The sequence below is a fragment of the Procambarus clarkii genome, chromosome 84, assembly GCF_040958095.1.
Source record: "Procambarus clarkii isolate CNS0578487 chromosome 84, FALCON_Pclarkii_2.0, whole genome shotgun sequence".
In the NCBI taxonomy this organism is placed as follows: Eukaryota; Metazoa; Arthropoda; class Malacostraca; order Decapoda; family Cambaridae; genus Procambarus; species Procambarus clarkii.
In genome coordinates this window covers 9793960-9812358 of record NC_091233.1, presented here as the reverse complement: position 1 = coordinate 9812358, position 18399 = coordinate 9793960, and the positions used below count along the sequence as shown (strand labels likewise).

The 18399-nt window shown below is 49.1% G+C and overlaps 1 protein-coding gene across 3 annotated transcripts in view; it reads left to right on the top strand.

Annotated features, from left to right (window-relative positions):
• The first annotated feature begins 1394 nt into the window (after positions 1-1394).
• LOC123753031 (uncharacterized) overlaps positions 1395-18399 on the top strand; it is a 215552-nt gene continuing 198547 nt past the window's right edge. For all 3 annotated transcript variants that reach the window (XM_069316537.1, XM_069316535.1, XM_069316536.1), the window contains exon 1: positions 1395-1490. In XM_069316537.1, the coding sequence (XP_069172638.1) occupies positions 1481-1490 (10 nt within the window). In that variant the 5' untranslated portion in view covers positions 1395-1480. The remainder of the gene's footprint in view (positions 1491-18399) is intronic.

The following is an 18399-nucleotide window of genomic DNA, read 5'->3' as shown; positions in this document are numbered from 1 at the left end:
ACTAAATAAAAGACTCCGAAGAAATACAAGAAAATTCACTTTCGCAAACAGAGTGGTAGACGGTTGGACCAAGTTAAGTGAGAAGGTGGTGGAGGCCAAAGCCATCAGTAGCTTCAATGCGTTATATGACAAAGAGTGCTGGGTAGGCGGGACACCACGAGCGTAGCTCTCATCCTGTATTACACACAGAAATCACAATTACGTGTTGCATCAAATGAACCAATCCAGAAGGGCCGTGACGAGGATTCGAACCTGTGTCCGAGAGCATCCCAGACGCTGCCTTAATTGACTGAGCTGTGACATGCTCAAAAGGAATTGAAACCGAAGTTCTACTGAACTTACTAGATCCTGCAGCCTCTCGGAGGCACAAACCAGGGTTTTACACAACTCCCCATTCTCTCATCCTGTAACTACACTTAGGTAATTACTAATTGATTGACAACTGAGAGGTGGGACCGAAGAGCCGAAGTTCAATCTCTGCAGGCACACCTAGGGGAATACCGACCAATGCCCACTCCTGACCGGAGGCAATACAAAGGGGCAAAAAGATTCCCGACTCGCCCAAGGTGAGGGCTACGCCAAGCAGGAAGGACCTCTAAGAGAGCTAACTCTCATACACGCTAGAGAATAGGGGTAGCAATAGAGAGCACTCAGGAAAGATAACCCTAAGCATATAAAGCCCCAGGCATTCTAAAATGGCCAGGTTCATGCTACACCAACAGTGTACAAATCCAAGCCACACAAGACAAAGTTCAAAAGAGGCACTCAGCTGAAAAGCACCTGGGCCAACCACAGTTTACTGACAATTCAGGAGCCCTACTACAGATATGCTACACATGCTGCATCAGCAGAAGAACTGACTGTTTTAACTAGTTGTCAGTGTGATTCCTGACCCCCCTCTCCCTGCAAATGAGAAGGGTAGGGTGAACGAATGCATGCATGTTTTGAGAGATTTAATGTTTTGTTTACATTGTTGGAGGGAGTTCATTTTTGCTGGTTGTGAAGCTTCAGTCTTTTAGAACACAGCAGCAGTCTGTATTGGTTCGCTGACTTTCTGGACGTTTTCCCTGGAGAGGGAGCAAGTGTCACCAGCTCACTCACTGCACCTCTAGGGAGGGGGACCAGGTTCTGGCTGTGGTTCTTGGTAGGCTGAACTGAATTCTGTGGCAGATGCAATTTAGTAGTTGGGAGCCCTCTCAGCAAGATAGATTCAGGGAGCCACAAAGGGTTCCCCCCTCCCCCCAAAAACATTTTGGCTCACAGACATTCACATTTTCTATAAGTGTTCATCGGTTAGGTTAGACTTGGCTAGAGCTATTTAGTACATTATTTTCTTTGTGACAATTCGAGAAGGTGGACTGAATGATTGTTAATTGCAGTTTTATATTTTCTTTAAGGGCAAAAAAATTAGCTCATTTGGGCGTCAAGCATACGTGATGATGTCGACGGGGAAAGTGAAGAGTTCAATAAGGAATTCTCCATGCCAGATGGTAATGAAGTACCTGTACTCCTTTAGTGATGCATTATTGATTTTTAACCTGTTTATTATTTCCTTTGTATTTCTTTCTGGGGGAGCTCCGTAGGCTCCCCGGAGCTATCTGGGCTGAAACGAATGTATTAGACCCCTAATAGTATCTAATAGTATTATTAGAATGTATTGGTTGTTGTTGGGGTGTGAGAGGGGAAGGGCCATGCTCGCTGAGCTCCGTGAAAAACAATATATATGTAGGAATATTTCAGTGATACAGGAACTAAACACAGTCAGATATCTCATAAAAGTGCGTCTTAACATATCAAACAATATACGATAGTGATTGCCATCAACTTTTGTGATTTTAAGGAAAATAACAAGTGAAATTCAGGTGTAGTCAACAAGTCCACAGCCTGCCTGCCCTCATGGTGCCAGGAGTCTGGAGGCAAAAGTTGCCAAGGCGTTTAAAAACAAAAAAAAAATCGCATCCCTCCTTATTGATACATCAAGAAATCATAGTTGTCTGCAGTGCTAAACTCTCTATGCAGGTGATGAGTCACAATAATGTGGCTAAATTATGTTGACCAGACCACACACTAGAAGGTGAAAGGACGACGACGTTTCGGTCTGTCCTGGACCATTCTCAGTCGATTGTGGAATCAACATGAGAATGGTCCAGGACGGACCGAAACATCTAAACTCTTTATGTAAACAATTGTGTCAACCGTAAAAATTAAGATATATTTGATCACCAAATTAAGATATATTTGTTCACCTTGATATCAAGTGAACAAATTATACACAAAATAGGTCCGTTGTGTGTAAATGAGGGACATCCTGGCATAGGCCCACGTCCTGTTTCCACCATGTGTGTGTAATTACCTAAGTGTAGTTACAGGATGAGAGCTAAGCTCGTGGTGTCCCGTCTTCCCAGCACTCTGTCATATAACGCTTTGAAACTACTGACAGTCTTGGCCTCCACCACCTTCTCACCTAACTTGTTCCAACCGTCTACCACTCTGTTTGCGAAAGTGAATTTTCTTATATATCTTCGGCATCTGTGTCTAGCTAGTTTAAATCTATGACCTCTTGTTCTTGAAGTTCCAGGTCGCAGGAAATCTTCCCTGTCGATTTTATCAATTCCTGTTACTATTTTGTACGTAGTGATCATATCACCTCTTTTTCTTCTGTCTTCTAGTTTTGGCATATTTAATGCCTCTAACCTCTCCTCATAGCTCTTGCCCTTCAGTTCTGGGAGCCACTTAGTAGCATGTCTTTGCATCTTTACCAGTTTGTTAATGTGCTTCTTAAGATATGGGCACCACACAACCGCTGTATATTCTAGCTTTGGCCTAACAAAAGTCGTAAACAATTTTTTAGTATATTGCCATCCATGTACAGTATTTAAAAGCAATTCTGAAGTTGGAAAGCGTGGCATAGGCTCCTTGCACAATATTCTTTATGTGGTCCTCAGGTGATAGTTTTCTATCTAGAACCACCCCTAGATCTCTTTCTTTATCAGAATTCTTTAAAGATTTCTCACATAATATATAGGTTGTGTGTGGTCTATGGTTTCCTATTCCACATCCCATAACATGGCATTTATACAAATTAAATTCCATTGCCAAGTGGTGCTCCATATACTTATTTTGTCCAGGTCATCTTGAAGGGCATGACAATCATCTAAGTTCTTATCCTTCCTATTATCTTAGCATCATCAGCAAACATGTTCATATAATTTTGTATACCAACTGGTAGATCATTTATGTAGAAAATAAACATCACTGTGTGTGTGTGTGTGTGTTCGCTTACTAGTAATGTGTTTTCCAACAAGTGTAATGTACTCAGGTTACTAGTGCCCTGACACAGAAACTTGATGCCTCCACTGTAAGATAACTAGTGGGAAAATGCAAACAATGTACTCTTAGCATGGGAACAAAACAAATTAATAAACTGTAGCCTCTGTTTAACGCAACAGTAAAATGTGTACTTGGATGAAAAAACGATTCTTCGCGGCAGGGGATCGTATTCCAGGGACCATAGGATTAAGGACTTGCCCGAAACGCTACGCGTACTAGTGGCTGTACAAGAATGTAACAACTCTTGTATATATCTCAAAAAAAAAAAAAAAATAGTACGACACGAGGTGGCAACACAGCCCGTCCATACAGCCTCCTACTGTCTGCTCCCCCTCCTCCCAGTCACTGGTCAGTACCCACTGGTCAATACCCACCAGACAACACCCACCGGTCCACTACCTTAACACCATCACTGAACTGAAGTATTCAGTAAAAATGTCTTTGGGAAAATCGTGCAGAGAATACAACAAGAAGGTAGATCACCAGCAGAGCTTTCAATGTCAACTGTGCCCAGCAGTCGTATGCAGTAAATGTCCCAACATGATTAATAATGCAAGGAAAAATGGTTTCGGAGAAAACACTGTGCACTGGCTCTGCACAAAGGATAATATTACTTTCTTGAAGATGATCGCAAATCTGGATAAAATTCCTGCACTGAACATAGAATCGCTGATAAATGCCTGCATAAAAATTTGAAATGTCTTCAAACAAATTGTCCATGACACCCAGGTACAATCAGATGAGGCACAGTTTCGGTGTCGCCACAGCAGTGCTGTGTCGGGACGGCGCCACAGCAGGGTGCTGTCGGGAGCACGCCACAGCAGGGTGCTGTGTCGGGGCGGCGCCACAGCAGGGTGCTGTGTCGGGGGCGGCGCCACAGCAGGGTGCTGTGTCGGGGGCGGCGCCACAGCAGTGTGCTGTGTCAGGGGCGGCACCACAGCAGCGTGCTGTATCGGGGCCAGCACCACAGCAAGGTGCTGTGTTGGGGGCGGCGCCACAGGAGGGTGCTGTGTCGGGGGCAGCGCTACAGCAAGGTGCTGTGTCGGGGGTGGCGCCACAGCAGGGTGCTGTGTTAGGGGGGGGGTGCACAGCAGAGTGCAACCTTTGGCAAAGGGAAACGAACAAAACAAGGAGCCCGAAACCTGTCGCTATTAGTAATGGGGGTATCTGTAAACAAGGGATATCGGGAAGAACAAATGGAATATGTAAGTACGATCACCCTAGAAAGTGCAGAATTTTCCATAGTACAGGTAAATGCACTGAAAGCTGTGAATTTTTTTCAACCAGAACTTTGCAAGAACTCCTTAGATAGGAAAGAATGTTTCAATATAGAATGTCCAGCTTTCCATATAAGGGGTACCAGGCGAATAATACTGACAAACCACCTCGAGGAAAGCAGCCACAACACTATTTACCAGGATGATTTTTTAGCAAGAGGAGGAAAAGAATGGCTAAAAATGTCCAGATTCTACCACCAATCCGGTCAAATGCTGGGGAGGACGCAAACACAGTGGCCTCCTTACCAGAGCTTCAGATATTAACACCAAGTAAAGCATCCAGCATTTTCACAAACATAACAGCATTTTTGGGCTGCATGCACCTAGGGTTGCCTTCCCTAGGTGCCCCGTAAGTACTGCCCTTGCAGGCTTGTGGTTACATTCCACAAGTTTCCTTGGAATCTTTCTTTGCTGTCTTTTGCTGCTTGGTGATTGACCACCCTTGGAGTCAGCTGGGGTACTTATTGCTTCCCTGTTTGCCTTCGGGTTGGGGGTAGTTTTTGTCACTGGTTGGGGCACAAGGTTCTGTGCAGCTAGTTTTCACTGCTCATAGCGGCCGGCTCGGTTCTGTCTGGCCACGTTATCCTCCTGCGGGGTTTACTTTTTCTTTTCCCTGCCTGGTGGGGAGTCTGCCCCTTGGTTTGGTCACACCCTTTGTATTTTGGTGGTCCTCTGCTAGGCCTCCGAGAATGTACACATCCCGGTTCAGCTATTCACCCTCAGCCTGCTTATGTGCTGCCTGAGCCATCCTGGTCTTTGGATTGGGTGATCTCCTTTTATCTCTTCCCTTCTTTGTGGTGGCCCCTTCGGTACAGGATTGTTTCTCCAAGGCCCCTTCTTGTTGGCATTGGCCTCTGGGGGTTGGATTGGGGAGCTTCATGCTCTCCTTCGGTACAGGAGTTTCTGCTCATTTGGTCCTGGTAATAGGTTTATTCAGTTGCAGCTGTCTCCTTTTCTGGCGAAGAATGAGACTGCTGCATCTGGAGGGGTCCTTGGGTTGTTGATGCTTGGTTGGTCAGGCCGTGGGTGCATCATGTGTTGTCCGGTTGCGGCTCTCTGCCATTACCTGTGCAAGCAATGGCAGCCGACCAGAGGGCTGAGAGAGAGTATTGCAGGCTTTGATGGCTGGGGACGCGCTTTGGGTTGACCCGGGTTTCCCTTCTTCCCTGTTCCATGATTCGGGTCTCCCAAGACGTCTGCAGGGTTATTCGGTCTTGCCAGCCTGCTGTCAATCCTCGTGCCTACAACGTTTGTAAGTTTGCTGCACTGGCTGCCATCTTCGGTAACATGTCTTGGGCTGACATTCGGGCATGGGGTTTTTGGAGGTCGGAAAAGGTCCTGGCCGCTCGCTACCTTGTCAATGTTCCTGGGCCTAGTTTGGCCTGTGTCGCATTGGGTCGGTAGTTTCAGCCAGTTGTCTCGACTTCGCGTTGGGGAGCAAGGACTGACCACCTCCCAGGTAAATCCCTCTTGTTTTTGTCTTTAGGGTAAGTAGCTCCGGGGAGCCGATGGGGCTCCCCCCAGAAAACCAGCATTGAATGTAGTAAAATCCCATTTCCTGGGTGAGCTGCAGAGGCTTCCCGGCAATCCTCCTTCCCTCCGGTCGGCTGTTTTCTGGGGGAGGCCCCTTCGGCTCCCCGGAGCTATCTCAGGCTGATATGCTAATGTCAGACTTTGGCATCAGTCATGTGTATGGAGTTCTTAGGCCTACTGGGGACCACAGCCAGAACTTGGCCCTCTCAATGAGGCAAGGGAAGCAATGCCCTATAGAAACCCTCATGTGGTTGGAAGCATCCTATGTCTGCCATCGACCAGATCAGTCACCCAGAAAGGTAAGCACCCCAAAACAAACCCCTATTCTGGTTAAAATTGCTACCAAAAGCCGAACTAGTGGATAGAACTCCCAAATAGAAAACGAGCAAACTAGTATGACATCACACGTCGCCGCGCCACTGTCTGTGCAGCTCCCCCCTCCCCGGGAGGGGGAAGGGGGAGCCCCAGACCACTCACGCTGGCTACCCACACCTCAGTTCTTAAGGCTGATGCTATAGGCAGAGGACGTGTGCTCTGGCTCCTGTGTCTTTACAGCACTGTGCTACGTGTGTGGTGTTTATTTTCCAGGGGTGCAAGAGCCAGGAGTTATCTTCAGTACTTGGGCTGCATGCACCTAGGGCTGCCTTCCCTAGGTGCCCTGTAAATACTGCTCTTGGGGCTTGGGGCCACCTTCCACAGGCTCCTCGAGATCTGCCTCTGCTGGTCCGTTCTACCGTTCGGTTCGACCGCCTGTTGGGCTCTTGGGTGTTCTGTTCTCCCTTGTTACCTGTGGGTAAGTGGCAGTTTGCACTGGTAGGGGGCGCAGGGTGCTGCACAGCTTCATTTTCCCGACATAGCGGCCGGCTCTGTTCCTTGGGGTTTGCTGTCCTCTTGCGGGATTTTGTTTTTGTTTTTGCCTTGTGGGGGGTTCTGCCCTATTCCACTGGTGTTTGCCTTGCCACAGTTCTCCTCGGTGTCGCCCCCTGCTTGGTCCCGTGAGTGTACACATCCCTGGGATTCAGCTATAGAGGTTCACTTGGTAGTTTTGGGCGCTGGTTAGCTGCACCCTGCCTGGGACTTCCTGAGCGCGAATCCTCTTAGAGTAAAGGCTCAGGACACAGGGAATCCCCTAGGGGGCGCGTGGGTTCGATGGATGTGACCCTGGAGTCCCCTCTCGCTTTGTGCGCATTTGAGGGCTGCTCGGTTCCCTTGTCTCGGAGTGACCCTCATTGTTTTTGCCACCGCCATGCTTCCTGTTGGGTTGGTGATACTTTCGACCCTGAGTCCTATGAGTGTTGCTGCTTGCTAGTGACTCAATTTACCCAATCCTCTGATGATTCTATTCGGGAACAGGCGGCACGTGCGTTGCAAGCTAGGTTTTGTCTGTTGCAATGCGCTCGGTTGCTCACCCGGATGCCCCCGGGGCTGCCCTGCTTTACTTTTCGAGACCCGGACTTGGGGGTGGGGGGTCGCTTCGATCCCGGTTCAGTCCGCACCTCTTCGTCCTTGGTCTCCAGGGTTTCTGTTCATTCTTCATTCAACATCCCCTGCTTTCGGCCCCAAAATGTCTGAGGGTTTCGGAGTCGGGGCAGGGGTTACTTGATCTCGAGACTCGGGCAGCTTCGAGAGATGCCCCTTCCGAGGAGGCAGCGGAGGCTTTTGAGTCTTGTGTCCTGGCCGAAGCTTCTGGGTCTGACCAGTGGGCTCCCTTTCTTGCAACTTCTGCGGCTGCACCGTCCTTGTCTTGTGGGGTCAGTGCTTGGGGAGATGACTTGGCCCAGGGTCTTGCTGTGAAGGACCTAGAAACTGGGGAGAGGCTGACTTGGGGGGGCCTTGGGCCCCGCTGGACCCCGCCTGGGTTTTTCTTCCCTCTTAGCGGGTTACAAGGAGTGGGGTTTTCTCCCCCCCTCCCCCCTCCCCCCCCCCTCTGCATACGAGTTGGATTTAGTGTCGACCCCTCCCCGGGTTTGGTTCCATGTTCCCTGGGTGTGTCGGTTCTGTCTTTCCGGATGTTTTCGGCTTATCGCATCCAACCTGGTGTGGTGCGGGCGGCCCTTGCAGCGTACCTCCTGCGTGACCCGGATTATGCCTTGGAGATGGATCCCTCGGAATTCAGGTTTGGGACTTCGTTCGCTTTCTGGCTCCGTTACGAGGTTCCAGAGTCTTCCTGGCTAGCGGACTGCCCCTTGTTTGTTCTGGATGCCTGGCATTCCTTCTGTCGTTCCCGCACGCTGGAGTGGCGGGAAGCTTCCACGGTGGTTCAGGTTTTCCTGGGGGGTGATCTTGAGTTCCTGAACGAGTGCTTGTTTGCCCCTGCCCTTCCACGTGATGTTGGCGTTGTTCAGCTCCATGTGCAGGTTCCCTCCCTTTCAGCGGCGCTTGTTGCTGAGAACTTGCGCGCCCATAGCCTCTTGGCTTCGGCCTTGCGGTTCTTTTCCCTCCTGGAGCTGTCCTCAGATTGGCTCGTGGAGGATGTGAAGGCACTTAGGTCCGTCCCAGGGTCCGGCGCCTTCTACTTGGCAGTGTGTTCATCGGCTGCCTTGTTGAAGCTTTTCGTGCTGATTTTGCAGGATGCGGTTTGCCTTTTCTATACTTCCTGGCTCGCGTGTAGGCAGGCGGTGCTGGGATCCTCCGTGGAATCTGCTTGGGCTCTGGCACTTAGGCTGTCTTCGCCTTTTTGTCCTCTTCTGTTTGAGGTGTCTGCTATCGCACAGTTTGTCCAGGCTGCTTTGTCTGCTTGTCGTCCGATGTCGGACTAGTTGGTTCTCTGGGGGTCCCGTGGAGGGTCTTCCTGGAGGGGTCGTTCCAGGGCTCAGGGTTTCTCTCGTGGTAGGCCACTGGTGTCAGGTTACGGGTTCGGCTCCTTCTTCGGACCCCGCCCTCGTCTGGTCAGGGCTGTGATCGCTCTGCGCAGGGATCTGGGTCTCGTAAGGGACGCCAGCCCTTTTCCGGTTTGCCCCATTGACGGGGCGATGGGGAGGGGGGGGCTTGCGCTGTTCGCTCACGCCTGGTCCCACAGTTTGTGGGCGTTTCGGGTTATGTCTGATGGCCTGCGGTGGCGTTGGGTGGGACCCCCTTCTTTTAGGGGGGTCGGGGCTGGCAGGGCAGGTTTTTTTCCCCTGCGCTCTGTCAGGTCGTCTTGGAGTGGGTTCGCTTGGGTGTTGTCGAAATGACGACGTCCCTCAGATGGGTTTCCCGTCTCTTTCAGGTACCAAAACAGGACTGTGCAGACCTGCGGTTCATTCTGAACTTCTCCTGTCTGAACCCCTGGGTTCATTGCTCCTCCTTTCGGATGACTATGCTGTCCCAGGATCGACTCCTCGTGGATTTGGATGCTTGGATGGTGTCCCTGGACCTCCGGGACGCTTATTGGCACGTCCCGATTCATCCATTGTTCCGGGACTGGCTCGGTTTTGTTGTGGGGCATCAATGTTACCGTTTTCGTTATCTCCCGTTCGGGTTGAACCTGGCACCTCGTGTGTTCACGCACCTTACGCGGGTCGTGGTGGCCCTTTTGCGTCTCTTAGGTGTTCGGGTGTTAACCTACCTCAACGACTTGCTGGTTTGGGCTCCCAGCCGGTCAGCTTGCTTGCTAACCAGGGATTTGATTCTTTCCCAGCTCGCTGGGTTCGAGTTCTTGTTGAACTGGAGGAAGTCCCATCTAGTTCCCTCTCAGGTTCGGACTTGGCTGGGTCTTGTTTGGGACTCTCGGACTGCTTCCTTGTCTCTTCCTTCAGAGTCTCTCCTGCAGCTCCTGTCCCGCCTTCATCTGTATCTGGTGGGCTGTCGGGTCACCTGGCGGTTGCTCGAGGGGCTGTGCGGGAGCCTAAACTTCGCGACGATGGTCTACCCGCCGAGTCGAGTTTGGCTTCGTTGCCTGTTCTGGTTCCTTCGGGGTCGTCCCTTCCGCCTCTCTCGCGATCGCTGGGTTCGACCCCCGGGGGGCCTTGCGTCGGATGCTGCATCGCCGGCTTCCTCTTCAGGTTTTTCGGGGTTCAGTGCCTTGGCGCCTCCCCGAGCCCTCACTCGATGTGTTCACGGATACTTCGTCTCTCGGCTGAGGTTTTGTGACCAGTGCTCACCAGGCCGGCCAGGGGCGTTGGGGTCCGTCCATCCGTCGAGCCCACAGCACAGTGCGAGAGTTCGCGGCGGTGTGGTTTGTTCTTCGGAGGATTCAGGTTGCACGCGGATTGACAATTCGACTCCATTCGGACTGCTCTCCGGTGGTTCATTGCCTGAACCACGGGGGTTCGATGCGGTCCTTAGCTCTTTGGGGTTGGTCGCTTCGGGTGACTCGTCTGCTGAGTTCTCGGGGTTTGGCTTTCCTGGCAGTTCACGTGCGGGGTGTATCCAACGTCTTGGCTGACGGCCTGTCTCGCTTCATTCCCCTCTCCCCGGGGTGGACGGTTGACAACACTTTCTTCTGTTAACTTTGCCAGACGTTCGGGCGTCCCGAGGGTGACCTCTTCGCGTCTGCGTGGCTGAGGCGCCTTTCAGTGTTTGCGGCGCCCTTCCCCGATCGCGAGGCCGTCAGGGTCGATGCCTTTCGGCTGGACTGGTCGAGGTGGGGGTTCCTGTACCTTTTTTCCCCGGTTCAGCTGTTGCTCCAAGTCCTGACTCACTTGGAGACTTACCAGGGGATAGTTGTCCTTCTGGCCCCTTGGTGGCCGGCCCAGCCTTGGTTTCAGGCACTGCTTGCTCGGTGTCTGAACCCAAGGGTTTTCCAGCGGCTCTGTCTCTTTCAGCAGATCGATCTGGTACGTCACGTGGCTGGTTTGATCTTCTCCTCGAGTCTTCGCGTATGTTTTTTTTTTTTTTTTTTTTTTTACTCAAATTTGTCATCATCTCTGTGGTGATCAGGTGGCTTCTTTGTTGGTGTCCCACCTGCGGGCTTCTTCTTGGCGGCAGTATGAAGTTTCCTGGCGGTCCTTCCGTTTCTTTTTGCGTCTTCGTCATTTTGGTTCGCTGTTGGTTTGGGTGGTCTTGTCCTTTCTCTCTTGGTTGTTTCAGGACCGTCATCTTATGCCTAACATTGTCGCCTCGTATCGTGCGGCGCTGGCGGAACCGCTTCAGCTTGCTTTCGGTATCGATGTTACTTCTGCGCTGTTGCGCAAGCTGTCTTGAGATTTGTTTCTCCTCCAGCCTGTTCATGTGGCGCCTGAGCCGTCCTGGTCTTTGGACAGAGTGCTTACTTACCTCTCGTCTCCTCATTTCGTTGTAGCCCCTTCGGTCCAGGATTGTTTCTCCAAGCCTCTTTTCCTGTTGGCATTGGCCTCTGGGGGTCGGGTCAGGGAGTTTCACGCCACGGCTTCTGTGTCCAGAGAGACACTTTGGGTTGATCCGGTTTCCCTTCTTCCCTGTTCGCGGGTTTGGATCTCCCAGGTTGTCCACAGGGTTATCAAATCCAGCCAGCCTGCGGTCTATCCCCGTGCCCATGACGTCCGTAAGTTCGTGGCAGTTGGTGCCATCTTTGGGAACATGTCTTGATCTGATATTCGGGTGCGGGGTTTTTGGCAGTCGAACAGGGTCGACTGCTCGTTACCTCGTGAATGTCCCAGGGGGCCCCGTCGGGCCTGTGTTTCTTTGGGTCGGCGGTTGCAGGCAGTTGTCTTGACTTCGGGTTGAGGACTGAGCGACGACCGCCTCCCGGGTAAGTCCCTCTTTTTTCTTCTGTGGGTAGTTAGCTCCAAGGAGCCGAAGGGGCTTGCCCCAGAAAACCAGCGTTGAATGTAATGAAACGCCATTTTCGGGGCGAATCCTGGAGGGTCCCCGGAATCCCTCCTTCCCTCCGGTCGGTTTTTTTTTTTTTGTGTTTTTGACCTCCAGCCTTAGAACTGAGGTGTGGGTGGCCGGTGTGAGTGTTTTGGGGCTTTTTCCCCTTCCCGGGGAGTGGGGAGCTGCGCAGACAGCAGCGCGGCGACGTGTGAAGTCATACTAGTTTGCTCGTTTTCGGTTTGGGAGTTCTATCCACTAGTTCGGCTCTTGGTAGCAATTTTAACCAGAATAGGGGTTTGTTTTGAGGCGCTTATCTTTCTGGGTGCCTGATCCGGTCGATGGCAAACATAGAATGCTTCCAACCACACTAGCGGGGTTCGTTAGACTGAGGAAGCACTGTACTCAGAAGATCACACTTGGTTGTCCCCACACAACCTATATATTATGTGAGAAATCTTTAAAGAATTCTGATAAAGAAAGAGATCTAGGTGTGGTTCTAGATAGAAAACTATCACCTGAGGACCACATAAAGAATATTGTGCGAGGAGCCTATGCCACGCTTTCTAACTCCAGAATTGCTTTTAAATACATGGATGGCGATATACTAAAGAAATTGTTCATGACTTTTGTTAGGCCAAAGCTAGAATATGGTTATCTTGAGGTTATCTTGAGATGATTTCGGGGCTTTAGTGTCCTTGCGGCCCGGTCCTCGACCAGGCCTCCACCCCCAGGAAGCAGCCCGTGACAGCTGACTAACACCCAGGTACCTATTTTACTGCTAGGTAACAGGGGCATAGGGTGAAAGAAACTCTGCCCATTGTTTCTCGCCGGCGCTTGGGATCGAACCCAGGGCCACAGGATCACAAGTCCAGTGCGCTGTCCGCTCAGCCGACCAGCTCCCTGCATGCGGTATGCAGCGGTTGTGTGGTGCCCATATCTTAAGAAGCACATCAACAAACTGGAAAAGGTGCAAAGACATGCTACTAAGTGGCTCCCAGAACTGAAGGGCAAGAGATACGAGGAGAGGTTAGAGGCATTAAATATGCCAAAACTAGAAGACAGAAGAAAAAGAGGTGATATAATCACTACATACAAAATAGTAACAGGAATTGATAAAATCGATAGGGAAGATTTCCTGAGACCTGGAACTTTAAGAACAAGAGGTCATAGATTTAAACTAGCTAAACACAGATGCTGAAGAAATATAAGAAAATTCACTTTCGCAAACAGAGTGGTAGACGGTTGGAACAAGTTAGGTGAGAAGGTGGTGGAGGCCAAGACCGTCAGTAGTTTCAAAGCTTTATATAACAGAGTGCTGGGAAGACGGGACACCACGAGCGTAGCTCTCATCCTGTAACTACACTTAGGTAATTACACTTAGGTAATTACAACAAAGAAATTATTAAAATTCGAAGAAGCCAGCATGAGGATATGGTTAGCATACCAATAAACACCATGGAAGTTGAAGATCTTTCTTTAACTTTCTTCAAGAAGATTTGAAGACGGCTTAAATGAACAAATCCACAAGGGCCGTGATGAGGATTCAAACCTGCGTCCGAGAGCATCCCAGACACTGCCTTAATCGACTGATCTATGACAGGGTTAAAAGGGTTGTAACCGAAGCTCTACTGAACTTACTGGATCCCGTAGCCTCTCTGAGGCACAAACCAGGATTTTATCATCACACATAGAGATCACACTAACGTGATGCATCAAATGAAATCCACAAGGGCCATGACAAGGATTCGAACCTGCGTCCGAGAGCATCCCAGACACGATGCATCAAATGAACAAATCCATAAGGGCTGTGACGAGGATTCGAACCTGCGTCCGAGAGCATCCCTATGCTCTCGGACACAGCAACGTCCGAGTAGAGCAACTATGCCCTACTTAATGTGGCCAATCAGGGAGTTCACTTGTGGGATCTACGCAATAGAACTTTAGTCCGTAAATTTAGAGGTCTTACACAAGGTCACTACACGATACACTCGTGCTTTGGAGGAGTGAAGGTTAGTGTCTGTTTCAACTTTAAGATGAAATTTTAAATAAGTATATACTCCTTAAATATTATAAACACTTCTGTGCTATACAGTATATTTATTTATTTATGCTACCTGTGACATTGTACATCTTAGGTTCTGCATAAGCATTTAATTAGTGTTCATGGATATTTTCTCTCTATTTTTAATCATCTTTCCTCATACATTTATAGTTATTAAACCTAAGCAAAACAAAATTCATTATTTGTCTCAGTTGTCTAATCAATAGCAGCTCTGGTTAGAATTTATCTTGGTGCAACTCTTTCATTACATATTCCAACATCCAATATGTTATTTTCACATGTATTTCTGCACCATGTCTTGCCTTACTCTTCCACCTTTTTTCCACCCTCATCAAATAGTAAATTTACTGACATCTAACCATGTACCATTTTAACTTGTGTGATTAATCTTTAATCATCCTCATTCTGTAAAAAAATTAACACGTTTATCTTCCATTTTTTCAAATAAGCATGAAAACTAAAAATTTTCCTAATATCTACTTAAAACTTGTTTAACTCCCTTCATTGTTTAGCTCAATATATCCAAATAATCTCAACAAATTTCCGGAAAATTTGCTGGGTAGTGCATAGTGCATGAGATTAATTCTATCTTGCAGAGCTTCTTGATCATGGAGATTACAGTCTTTCTGAGATATTATTATTAATTCCTTTATTTTGCACTTAGCTGAATGCTTTGCACTTTATAGACTGTGTTAGTGGGCATGTGACTAGCTTATGTTTCACCTGCTGGTGTGTGTGCTGGGGCCTTACATTTCAGTTCCTATGTGTGCTGGGGGACCTTGCATTTCAGCTCCCATGTGTGCTGGGGGCCCTTGCATTTCAGCCGAGAACATGCCTGGGTTGTGTGACTGTATACTTCATGTTGTGGCAGCTTTCACTCTCCCTTTTCCTCATTGGGGGATTCAGTATCTGTTTTGCCATGATGCTTCCATTTCACTGGCTCGCCTGCCCATCTATGTGAAGATACAAGTATTCGGTGTCCCTTGAAATGCTTTGCGTAATAGTGGCTTTATTAGTATGTGTAACTCCTGTCCCTACAATTGTACATTACTCTTATGTTCTTTGTACACACATTCTTTTGAATAAGCATTGATTGATTGATTGATATCATACAGGGCTTATTTCTCTTGTACATATTATCAGCTGAGTTATGGGTTCCTCATCTGATTCCATACTAGATACTGCAGTTTGCAATTATTTTCAGGATATGCTTTGATGCTTTTGACTCCAATGGCAATCCTTGTTGGCAATTGCCAGGCCTCCTTCAGGGCCTAGTAATTACCCGGTGGGTCTACGGCATGGCTTCTTTTATTTTGACCTTGAGTCTGCACTTGCTACGTGGGAGTTTGTAAGGTGCTAATTGGTCCTCCAATTGCCCATCAGCCATCCTCTGCCTGACTGCCTTTTGGGTCTGTGACACACATGACCTTCTAAACATTTTGTGTTCATTCTCTCTTGGCCTCACTTTTCTAGAGGCTTACCAGACATCATCTCTTTTTATGAGTATGTTTTTCTGTTTTAAGGGTTTGACGTGGTGGTCGTTTAGATGCCCCAGGGTCGTTTAGATGCCAAAACACAATGGTACCAGGGTTGGTACCATTGTGTTTTGGAGTTTGGGTGTTTTTGCTCTGCCTAGAACATAGTATGTTCTGCCTAAGAACATACTGTGTTCCTAGTATTATAGGACACCAAGATCATTCTGAGAAAATACCCACTAGAAAAGTGTAGTGAGACAACAGAGAGCAGCAATGCAAAAGAAGCCAAAGCAGAAAAATAATACACTCATTAGTTTGGTTACTCCACAACTTGTTCCACCACCAGGTGGCAGCACCCAGAGCTGCTGGCTCAGCCAGTGCAGTTACTCAATTATTCTCCTGGTGCTGTGGGGTTTACAGTGCTTCAATGAGTTGCCTATGCTCTTCAGGTTCTGTATTTTTATAGATAATTGAAAACTTTCCTTTGGATTCTGTCCTGCAGGGGTCTCTATTGCACATGTATTGTTTCTTCTTTTAGTATTCGTTTCATGTGTGTATGCTTCTATGCCTCTATTGTTATGTAGACTCCTTAAGAAACTATTTACCTTGAACTACATGAGCATAGGGTTCTCTTTCCTAGGTGCTTGTTGGTGTTGCCTTTGCCCTGTCAGGTATCCCTTACCTAATGGGTTTGAGTGTCCATCCCTGAGAGTACCGACTTCTTGTGGAGGGTGCCTCGCCCTAATGTATGTCTTTGACACCTCTGCTGGGAATAGAGGAATTAGAGAACACTGGTATAAACATCAGATGTCCACGGTTATTCAACATAATCACAGCGATTATAAAAAATATTTCCAGAACAAATGTGGACATCTTCAAGAGAAAACTAGATAGTTTCTTCGAGTGCTGGACCAACCGAGTTGTAGTAGATATATGGGTCTGCGGGCCGCTCCAAGCAACAGCCTGTTGGAGCAAGCTCTCACAAGTCGAGCCTGGCCCTGGGCTGGGCTTGGGGAGTAGAAGAACTCCCAGAACCCCTTCCAGCAGATATCCAGTAGAGAGTTTGGGGCAGTTTGTGTTTTCTTTGTATGGTGGTGCAAGTGGGGTTTACCTGCTTGTTACATGGCACATCACTTATGCCCTTCACAGCCACCTTTGCTCTATAGGCTGTGTTCAATATTTGTTCTTATGAAATATGGCCTCTAATGTGTTTATATATGCGTGATTCATCCTTCAGGGCCTGATAAATCTCCTGTGGTCTTTCATGTAGTTCAGGATGGATTGGCCCATTGACCCTGCCCTCGCAGGGTGCAAGTTGGAAGGATGTAGCTCTTTTCTTATTATATGCCTATTGTCACTCTGCCTCTGCGTTGTCGCCTTTTGGATTTCGCTTCCACCCTAGTGCCTGCAATAGGTGGTTGCTAGATATCTATTTAAGTAGAGTACCAAATCTACACAGTAAAATAACAACGTACTGGAGTGAACGATATGGAAGAAAATGCAAAATAGAACCAGTGAAGAGCAGGGGTGCCATAGGCACAATCAGAGAACACTGTATAAACATTAGAGGTCCACGGTTGTTTAACACCCTCCCAGCGAGCATAAGAAATATTACCGGAACAACCGCGGACATCTTCAAGAGGAAACTAGATTGTTTCCTGCAAGGCGTACCGGACCAACCGGGCTGTGGTGGGTATGTGGGCCTGCGGGCCGCTGCAAGCAACAGCCTGGTGAACCAAACTCTCACAAGTCGAGCCTGGCCTCGGGTCGGGCTTGGGGAGTAGAACAACTCCCAGAACTCCATCAACCAGGTATCATCCCAGACACTGCCTTAACCCCTTAACTGCGTTGCCTCCAAATGTGACACCCCCGCAGTGCGCAGGAAATAAATTCTCTGGAAAAAATTCTTTTTTCTTTTTAAAGTGTCAAAAACCCTTCCCTCAGTATGGGTATGTAAAAAAAAAGGCGAAATTGTACTTACTTTGGCTGCTATGGGGTCCGGAAGTTGGGGCGTGACGTCATCATTCCCCGTGCGCCCGTGCCGTAAGCTCTCAGGGGCGGTGGGGCGCTCGGGGCGGGGCGCGCGAGTTGCCGCGAATATATTTTCGTTCATTTTTTGCGCACCTTTCCAAATACATTTTCATTGTTTTTATGTCCCAATCCAATGTATAATGAACACATACACTATAATATCGCAGTACAACATCCGTACTGTCCGTAGACACTGTGTTACGTGCATGAAACTTGTGTACACATATGCAGCACATATTTACTATGTATCATGCTAATTTGTGTATATATACAATCTACTTACACACTATATACATTCACCATCAACACATTCAGAACACCGCGTAGCAGCTGCTTCGTATGGGCCAACAGCAGCTGCCTCGTATGGGCCAACAGCAGCTGCCTCGTATGGGCCAACAGCAGCTGCCTCGTATGGGCCAACAGCAGCTGCCTCGTATGGGCCAACAGCAGCTGCCTCGTATGGGCCAACAGCAGCTGCCTCGTATGGGCCAACAGCAGCTGCCTCGTATGGGCCAACAGCAGCTGCCTCGTATGGGCCAACAGCAGCTGCCTCGTATGGGCCAACAGCAGCTGCCTCGTATGGGCCAACAGCAGCTGCCCCGTATGGGCCAATAGCAGCTGCCCCGTATGGGCCAAGAGCAGCTGCCCCGTATGGGCCAATAGCAGCTGCCCCGTATGGGCCAATAGCAGCTGCCGCATATGGGCCAATAGCAGCTGCCGCGTATGGGCCAATAGCAGCTGCCGCGTATGGGCCAACAGCAGCTGCCGCGTATGGGCCAACAGCAGCTGCCGCGTATGGGCCAACAGCAGCTGCCTCGTATCGGCCAACAGCAGCTGCCTCGTATGGGCCAACAGCAGCTGCCTCGTATGGGCCAACAGCAGCTGCCTCGTATGGGCCAACAGCAGCTGCCTCGTATGGGCCAACAGCAGCTGCCTCGTATGGGCCAATAGCAGCTGCCTCGTATGGGCCAACAAG